Source organism: Myotis brandtii, unplaced genomic scaffold (assembly GCF_000412655.1).
Source record: "Myotis brandtii unplaced genomic scaffold, ASM41265v1 scaffold328, whole genome shotgun sequence".
Lineage (NCBI taxonomy): Eukaryota > Metazoa > Chordata > Mammalia > Chiroptera > Vespertilionidae > Myotis > Myotis brandtii.
The window spans coordinates 114,352-124,064 of record NW_005362626.1 but is presented as its reverse complement, the minus strand read 5'-3'; the positions used below and the strand labels follow the sequence as shown (position 1 = coordinate 124,064).

Genomic DNA, 9,713 nt, shown 5'->3' with positions numbered 1-9,713 from the left:
GGGGGGGGGGGGGAGGGGGGGGGGGGGGGGGGGGAGAGGAAGGACACATATGTAATACCCTTTGTAATACTTTTAGCAATAAAAAATAAATTAAAAAAATAAAAATAACAACAACAACAAAAAAATTAAATGAATAGATGAATGAATGGCAGTGGAAAATTTTGGTGCCCAGAGAGTGAGTCACCTAGATATCCTTATTTCATGACCTCTCTACTCCATCGCTGAGAGGAGCCTGTCTCCATGTGGGCGGAGCATGGACTCAGAGGTATTCTCCCCTCCCGAGGGAAGGCGCTTCTATTGCTTACAGCTGACACCATAGAGCGGCTTAAATCATTTCTTTCAGCCTCACATTCTAACCTCTGTCTGTTATTACCAGGCTGCACCTGCAGCCTCTTGGTTTTAATTTCTAGTTTTTTTAAAAGAAATGTACTAGCACAGTGGTTCTCAACCTTGGCTGCACATTAGAATCACCTGGGAATCTTTTTAAAATCCTGATTTTAAAAAGGATGAGGCCCAGAAATCAGGATTTTAAAAAGATTCCCAGGTGATTCTAATGTGCAGCCAAGGTTGAGAACCACTGTGTAACTAGCCACTTGGTGGAATGGGAAGCCTAGGAGAGTGCTGTGCGCCTGTGGCAGGCAGGAATCTGCAGACACACATTTAGCAGGGGTGCGATTTCCCTTCACATTTGTGTTGCCCTCATCCCCTTCCCTCTGGGTAAGGTCAGCCCCTCCCAGCTTGACTTCCTGCCGCAGTCTCTCCCCACTTTAGTCCATCGTGCTTATCACCGCAACATGGGTTTTCCTAAAACCCTTCCCCTTTCTCAATTCTTTAATGGTCTCCATTTTATAGAAGCGAAACCTCCTGAGGCTGACATTAAGGCCTCCGTGGTGTGCCTCATGCTCCCCGTCATTCACCTTCCTAGCTGCTCGATCCAGACAGCGGTCTCTTCTCTACGTCTTGTGCTTTCCAGCCTCAGGACTCTTTTTGTTTGTTGGTTTAAAGTATTACATATGTCCCCTCCATCCCCCATTGACCTCTTCCAGCGGCCCCCTCCCACCCCAGGCCTTCATGGACTCCTGACCATGCACTTGCTTTAGTCGGGATAAGTCTCCATTTTTCTCCAGCCATTGAATCCTTCAGGATTCGGCCAAGTCCTTCCCAGGTGGGGACTTTTTTTTTTTTTTTTTTAAACAAGGCCATGTTTTGTTTTTTTAATTGATTTCGGAGAGGAAGGGAGAGAGACTGAAACATCAACAATGAAAGAGAATCACCGATCATCAGCTGCCTCCTGCACGCCCCCCACCTGGGGACCAAGCCCGCCACCTGGGCATGTGCCCTGACTGGGAATCCAACCGTGACCTTCTGGTTCACAGGTGGACGTGCAACCACTGAGCCACACCGGCTGGGCCATTTGTGACCCTCCTGAGCTTGAGAAGTGGACATCTCTCTTTTTTTTTAATATATTTTATTGATTTTTTACAGAGAGGAAGGGAGAGGGATAGAGAGTTAGAAACATCGATGAGAGAGAAACATCCATCAGCTGCCTCTTGCACACCCCCTACTGGGGATGTGCCCACAACCAAGGTACATGCCCTTGACCGGAATCGAACCTGGGACCCTTCAGTCCTCAGGCCGACGCTCTATCCACTGAGCCAAACCAGTTAGGGCTAGGTGGGGACTTTTAAACCTGCTCCGGGGCCCACGTGGGGCTCTCTTCAGAACTGTGTCAACCTGCTTCTTCCACCTTTTACCAAGTCCGTCTGCAGCCCCAGCACATGGCTGTCCGGAGCGGCTTTCTGCTCTTCACTCGGTTTGAGCTTCATCTGTACTTAGTTTTATCTCCCCCCATTCAGTGTAGGTTCTGGAAGGTAGAGCCGGGGCCTGCTCTGGGTCTGCCACCAAAGCCACCCGTGGGTCCCTGTCGGCCCCTCGCTCAAGTGGATTAACATTCTGTTTCTCTGGAGTCTTTTTTTTTTAAAACATACTTTTATTGACTTCAGAGAGGAAGGAAGGAGAGAGAGATAGAAATATCAATGATGAGAGAGAATCATTGATCGGCTGCCTCCTGCACACCCCGCACTGGGGATCAAACTCACAACCCGGGCATGTGCCCTGACTGGGAATTGAACCGTGACCTCCTGGTCCAGAGGTCGACGCTCAACCACTGAGCCACACCAGCCAGCCTCTCCGGAGTCTTTAAGATGCGAACCAGGCAATTGTTCTACAAACTGTAAGGTGCGACATGTTCTTTCTTGTCCTCTTTCAGCCATACTTCCCATCGCCTCCAGCTGCTGCACTGCGGTTTCCCATCACGTCCCCAGGCGGCTCCTGGACAGAGTGCACACGTGTCGCATCCAGAGAGCTGACGGGGACTGCGACTTGGCGGCGGTCATGTGAGTGCTCGGCGGCGGGGAGGCCTGCACCTGCGGGGTCTGCATGGGAACGGCCTGGGAGTCAGCGTCTCCTTGTTCTTTCTATCTGTGACCTTTTTCTTGCCTCTTTGGCAGCCTCCATGTCAGGCACCGGAGGATCTGTGTCAGCCCACACAGTCACACTGTTAAGCAGTGGATGAAAAAGCAAGCAGCCAAGAAACATGCCAACGGCCACGCTTGCCACACGAAGAAGCACCATGGCAAGAGGCACAGCCACGGGGCACACCCGGCGAGACCAGGCACTCGGCCCCCAAGCTCCGTGTTGGAGAGCGAGCCAGCGACCCTGTGAACAGATTCCTGCCGGGAATGTGGCTGGGGCTGGGTATGCACTGATCATGGGAATGTTCCCTTTTGGGAGCCAAGGGGGCAAAAAAACTAATGATACAGTATGCAAAGGTAGCCAATAATACACTCAACTGAGAAATGACATGAAAAGATAATGCAAAACTTCATATAATATTTTAAGAGCACAGCATACAGATACAATTTCTTCAACTTTATTCTATAAAGTTTTCCAAACCTACAGAGAACTTGAAAGAATGGTAATATGAATCCCTGTATACCTGTCATCTAGATTAATCATTGTTAATATTTTGCCATACTTGTTTTTCTCTCTATTTTTGTGTGTGTATATAAAACATTATATATGTAAATATATACATTTTTTTGTAAACCACTGGAAAATAACATAAACATTATGATACTTCACGCCTAAATTTATTTTTACTGGTACAATTTGGCATCCCTCAAGAACAAAGACATTTTCTATAGGATCACATTATCAGCTTTATACCAAAAAAAAAAAAAATTACAGTTACTTATCTATATATTTCATGATCAAATTTCTCCAACTATTTCCAGAATATTTCATATAGTTTTTTTCAATCAATCAATCAAGTTTCACATATTGCATTTAGTCATTATATTTCTTTAGTATATTTTAATCTAGGAAAGTTCCTTTGTTTTTTTTCTTTCTTCCCATGGCATGGATATTTTTTTAGAAGTCTGTGAGTTTGTTTCCTCATGATCATGCTCAGGTTGAACATTTTCAGCAAGAATGCTTCCTGTGTGGATTTGTATATTTCTTCTCATTATTTAGAATTTATAAACATTAAAGCTCATTTTCTACATAGAAAAGTTTTAGCTGAATATCACTTTAAAATACATAGTTTGAATAACCACCGTTGATAATTACCGATTGATAAATTTGATGCTGAAACAAAAAAAAAAAGGGTCTGCTTTGCTCCAGGAGCCATCTACCCTGAAGTCAGTTCTGAGGGCTCTCGGGGAAGGTCAGGAATTGGGTCCCAGGCGGATGATCGTACTCTCCCTACACGCGAGCCTACGCCTTGTAACTCCTAACCACCTTCCCACGCTGTGGGTGGATCCTCCTCTGCCTTCCTTGTCCACAGAAGCTTCGGGATGAGAGCCAGACCTGGTTTCATGATCAGCCATTAGATGTCAGGAGCACGTGTCCACCTGGGCAGGTGTCAGGTGTCCTGTGCTGCCCAGCTGGCCAGGAGACTGGGAGGTGAGAAGGGACCCACAGAGGTGCTGAGCCTGGTGTAGTCTAAAGTAACACCAAGCGGCCTTTGTCTAACACTGCTCATCGACACCAACTTAGCAGGCCATTTATTTGCTCTCGCCAATAATCCTGTGAGCTTTGTATTGCTTTCTCCACTTTTTGGATAAGGAGACCTCAGAGATGCTAAATAATTTGCCCAAGGTCACACTCACACAGTAAGTGGCAGAGAGAAGCCTTGTGCCCAGGCCTCCAGACTTTTCCTGTTCTCTTATCAGCCCTGGCAGAGGGCCCAGGAAGATGTGGACACAGAGGTGTGGCAGAGGGAGAGGCGTTCAGATAAAGATCTGTGCACCTAGTGCTTCACAGAGGGCCAGAGGATGCCTGCCGTCAGCGTTACCTCCAGCCTGAAAGTAAGCATGCTGCTACAGGCGGTGCTGGTGCTGCTACAGGCGGTGCTGGTGCTGCTACAGGCGGTGCTGGTGCTGCTACAGGCAGTGCTGGTGCTGGTGCTGCTACAGGCAGTGCTGGTGCTGGTGCTGCTACAGGCAGTGCTGGTGCTGGTGCTGCTACAGGCAGTGCTGGTGCTGGTGCTGCTACAGGCAGTGCTGGTGCTGGTGCTGCTACAGGCAGTGCTGGTGCTGGTGCTGCTACAGGCAGTGCTGGTGCTGGTGCTGCTACAGGCAGTGCTGGTGCTGGTGCTGCTACAGGCAGTGCTGGTGCTGGTGCTGCTACAGGCGGTGCTGGTGCTGGTGCTGCTACAGGAGGTGCTGGTGCTGGTGCTGCTACAGGCAGTGCTGGTGCTGGTGCTGCTACAGGCAGTGTTGGTGCTGGTGCTGCTACAGGTGGTGCTGGTGCTGCTACAGGCGGTGTTGGTGCTGCTACAGGCGGTGCTGGTGCTGGTGCTGCTACAGGCGGTGCTGGTGCTGCTACAGGCGGTGCTGGTGCTGCTACAGGCGGTGCTGGTGCTGCTACAGGCGGTGCTGGTGCTGCTACAGGCGGTGCTGGTGCTGCTACAGGCGGTGCTGGTGCTGCTACAGGCGGTGCTGGTGCTGCTACAGGCGGTGCTGGTGCTGCTACAGGCGGTGCTGGTGCTGCTACAGGCGGTGCTGGTGCTGCTACAGGCGGTGCTGGTGCTGCTACAGGCGGTGCTGGTGCTGCTACAGGCGGTGCTGGTGCTGCTACAGGCGGTGCTGGTGCTGCTACAGGCGGTGCTGGTGCTGCTACAGGCGGTGCTGGTGCTGCTACAGGCGGTGCTGGTGCTGCTACAGGCGTGTTGGTGCTGATACTGGCAGTACCCTCTCCAGAGCTGAAAGCAGGCCCCAACCTGATTTTATTGAATTTCCTAATCTGAGGCAATGGAGAATGTGCACACTATCTATCACCTTGGCTTTGCAACCTGCCTCACCAGGTTCTTCTTTCAACTTAAAGGCAGATTACGTAAAAAAGTCCGCATTCTTCCGCTCGGCCCCATCATGCGTTTTGTTGTGAGAATCCGATAGCACAGGGGAACTGAGGACAATGGTTCCTTGGGAACAGCAAGCATCTGTTTCTCACAGTTCTGGAGGCTGGAAGTCCAGGGTCGTGGCCTTGGCAAGTTCGGTGTGAGATCAGCGTGGTGAACTGGGGGAGCCTGGATGAGGCCTGTTTGTTAGGACTCTTATCCGTGCCCCTTTGCTCCCAGCGATGGGGATGATTAGGGGGCTGGCGTGCGGTGGGCAGGTGTCGTGTGTGAGCCTGTATGTGACCAGGGAGAGCTGATTCTGTGGAACCCAGGCATGCAGCACCTCCAGCCGGTCTGTGGCCCTGGGTCAGTAAGGCATCGTCCCCTGCACCCCATTATCCTGGAAAAAGCGCAGGCGGGCAGAAGCCATGTTGAATGTGTTCCCACCAACAACCTTGTGCCTAGCCCCCGGGCCTGGTCCATAGAAGGCGTTCAGTGAATATCTGAACGTAAGAGCTGCTCACAAAGAAGATGGAATCTGGCATTCAGTAGCCACTCCCTGTGGTGGCAAGCACAGCGACAGAGCAGGTAGACACGAATCTCTCTCTCTAGCTGGTATTTGGAAAGCTTGGCACTGAGTTCTTAGACTCTTCGGGTGGAGGAGATAGAGAGGAAATATTCTTGTTTCGGGGAATAAAGGTAAGTTGATTTGCAGTCTATTACATGAGACGCCATTTCAGAGATTCGGAGCAGATGGAAGGTGAGGACTGGAAGCTCTGACTCCTGCAAGGACAGGCCTGAACAAGGCTATCGGAACTGGGTGTGGCCCTTAATACAATCACCTTATTTTTTTTTTTATGTGAGAAATAGCTCCTTAATCCAAAACAGGCTCACGTTACTACCTAGGGGTAAAAGGAGAAACATGGCCCTTATAGTTCCCCAAAGTAAATTTCCAAACCAGGCACGTTTCCCCATATTTCAGGTGGAGAAATCCGAGGTGGTGAAGAGAGAGCAGTATATGGAGCGAATATGTTCACAATGACTGCTATGTAAATAATTGAATAAAATGTTAGTTTTAAGAGTTTTGTATGAATTTTCTTGGCATTAGCTCCTGTTATTTAAACACACACACCTTTAAAACTGTCAGTGAACCTGTTTTTTTAAATAAGCTAACCATCTCTGAAAACTCTTGCTCTTCCATTTATTTTTATAAATTGAAATCAACTGTAAATGAAGTGGGAGAGTTTCTTATTGAAAGAAATTTCTCCCAAAAGCCTTTTGATAAAGTGGACATTATTTTTGAAAGCTATGTTGACATTTGATTTTCGGTCTGTGCAGCGTTTGTGGTGGAAAAAACCCTGGGTCCCTCTGGTCAGACAGCCCTCCACTGAAATCCCTGTGAACAATGTTGGTTTGTTGATCTGCAGATGGTTTCAAAGATCGTTGTTGTGGAGTCAGAGAAGGAGACAGGACAGCAGAAGAATAATCTGGCCCTGGCCGGGGTGGCTCAGTTGGTGGCGCATCATCTGGTGCACCCAGGTTGGATCCCCGGTCAGGGCACATGCCTGGGTTGTGGGCTTGATCCCCAGTAGGGGGCGTGCAGGAGGCAGCTGATGTTTCTCCCGGCCTCTCTGTCTAAAATCAATTTTTAAAAAAGTGTATTTAAAAAAAGAAGAACCATCTGTCTCTCGGAAGAACTGTGAGAAACATTCGACCCATCGCCCGCTGCTGGTTTCGAAACTGGAGGAAGAGGCCCCAAGCCTGTGAACCTGGGAAGCCTCTAGAAGCCAGAAAGAGCAAGGAAACAGATGGTCCCCAAAAGGAGCCCGGACCTACTGGCACCTTGCATTGAGCCCAGTGAGACTCATTTCACACCTCGGACCTCTAGAACTTTAAGATAATAAATTTCTGTTGTTTTAAGTCATTAAAAAGGGGGAGGGGGCAGGTGTGGGCTAGAAGGGGTCAATGAGGAAAAAAGGGAACAACTGTAACACTTTCAACAATAAAGATTTTTTTTAAAAAGATGGTTGCGAAGAGGTCACGCAGAGCACTGTGCTTGCCACATGAGAGGTGCTCAGTAACTATTGCGTTGTTTAGGGGACGACTGTAATCTGGTTTGTTCAAAGTGAGGAAAATCGTTGAGAGTAAAGGCATTCTCTTCAACTCGACTTCCACACTCTGACTCCTAGCACTGGAGCACCTGCTAGACAATGCACCCTGGCCTTGGTCGTATCGCGATCAGTTGGGACAGGATCTGCCTTGTGCTTTAGAAAAACTAGCTAAGGGGAGAGCAGTGTCTTCGCACAGCCCGAGTGGTGACGTTGGGGCTGTCACTCACAGAACAGAGGGCGCCTGTGCCCCGGGCAGCAGCAACTCCATGCGGGTCGTGGGTAGCTGAGGCAGCACCAAGGCAGCAGAAACAAGGCCGGAGCAGAAGCACGAAACTCACTGGTCCCCAAGCACCACTGGAGCCGTGCCCTCGGGCCCTGGGGGCTTACACTCAAGTGAGGTAGAATCTGACCATTCGCGCGGTGGGATTACAAGATGTCTTAACTGAGCATCAAAATACTGTGTCCCCATCTCTGAGTCACACGTGCTATTTGTTTCACAGCACAGAAGTAACTTCTGTTTCAGTGATTGGACTGAGAGCCTCCCCTCCCCTTGCCTTTTGTTTTGTTTTGTTTTTTAGTCATAAAGACCTCTGAGACCTCGGTTGGGGGGTGGGGAAGTTAGAGAGAGAACACAAGGGCTAAAGATAAAGTCTAGCTACAGCTATTTGAAACGAGGAGATGATTCGGGGAGCTTCATCATGTTTTTATTTGTGTTTGTGTTTCCTTTCCTTCTGCTTCCACTTGCCACCACACCTACTTTCACTGACAGTAACTCGTAATGGCTTTCCTGTCATCCATATCGGGAGTGGCGTCAAAGACATGGTTCTTCACTCATTATGTCTTTCTTTTCTTAGAAACTGCCCTCTTTAAGGAAGTGCCTTCCGTTTCTCTTCTCGCCCTTCATTTGCTCCCACGTCGCCTGCTGTCATCCGAGTGCATGGACCAGTTTCCTGCTCCCTGATTGGGTGCAGTGTGAGCAGCTTGCTGCCCCCAAGCAGGGCAAGCTAGGGCAGGATAGGGCTGCCTGCTCACTGTCATCCCAGCAACTCAAACTTTGTCACTCTGAATAGCATATCTCTCTCCTTGGAGCAAAGATTGTTTATTTGAGGAACTGTGAAAACAAACCAGCATTCTCACTTGAGGCATTAAAACCATCTTAGAATTTAAGAACATAGCAGGAACTCTGAAAATCATCTGGCCCAAACCTCTCATTTGAAAGATGAAGAGAGTGAGGGCTAGAAAAACTGAGGTTAACAAGGGTAAGCTCAAAGCCAAGTTTCCTGACTCAGAGATCATATGTGCAGCTCCTTCACAAAATGGTTTTTTAAAAATATATATTTTTACTGATTTCAGAGACAAAGGGAGAGGGAAAGAGAGATTGAAACATCAATGATGAGAGAGAATCATTGATCGGCTGCCTCTTGCACATTCCCTACTGGGAAGTGAGCCCATAACTTGGGCACGTGGCCCCACCAAGAATCGAACTGTGACATCCTGGTTCATAGGTCGATGCTCAACTACTGAGCCACACCAGCTGGCCTTAGGGAAATAATAATCCCGGTCAAATACATTCATTTCAGAAAATAGTTATTAAGGGTCTACTTTAGGCAAAGCATTGTGTCAGATGCTAGAAGCCATAGAAACATGAACCAGAGCAGTATCTGTCCCCAAAGCTTCCAGCTTGGGGATGGGTAGGAGATATCACCAATACGGGAGGTAACTCTAATGTAAGCAAGAGTAACGTCTGTTCCATAAGAGTTATGCGGTTGTGAGGATGGAGGTCTGACATCCAGTAAGGGATGGAGGACTCGACCTGGCTTGGTGCTTTCCAGCACAGAGGTCAGAGCCACACTGCACCTCCAATGTAGAGACAGAGCATAAGACAAACTGGAGGAAGGCTCACTCCTTGAATGAGGTGGGAACAGATGGGGAACCTGAAATGTTCTCTAAGAATATGGGGCCTAGGCCTGGCCGGTGTGGCTCCGTTGGTTGGGTATCATCCCTTGCACTGACAGGTTGCTAGTTCGATTTTCAGTCAGGGCACATGTCCAGGTTTTGGGCTTGATCCCAGGGAGGAGGCATGCAGGAGGCAGCCCATATTAGATGTTCCTCTAATATCAATGTTTCTCTCTTCTCTATCTCTTAAAAATCAATAAAGCTATTCTTTAAAAAAAAAAAAAAAGAATATGGGGCTTACCAAG

At 48.7% G+C, this 9,713-nt stretch overlaps 1 protein-coding gene across 1 annotated transcript in view; it reads left to right on the top strand.

Annotated features, from left to right (window-relative positions):
- CCL28 (chemokine (C-C motif) ligand 28) overlaps window positions 1-3,567 on the top strand; it is a 14,025-nt gene extending 10,458 nt beyond the window's left edge. Inside the window, exons 2-3 of the mRNA XM_005871031.2 lie at window positions 2,270-2,396; window positions 2,511-3,567. Coding sequence (XP_005871093.1) covers window positions 2,270-2,396; window positions 2,511-2,724 — 341 coding nt within the window. The 3' untranslated portion in view covers window positions 2,725-3,567. The remainder of the gene's footprint in view (window positions 1-2,269; window positions 2,397-2,510) is intronic.
- The last annotated feature ends 6,146 nt before the right edge of the window (window positions 3,568-9,713 follow it).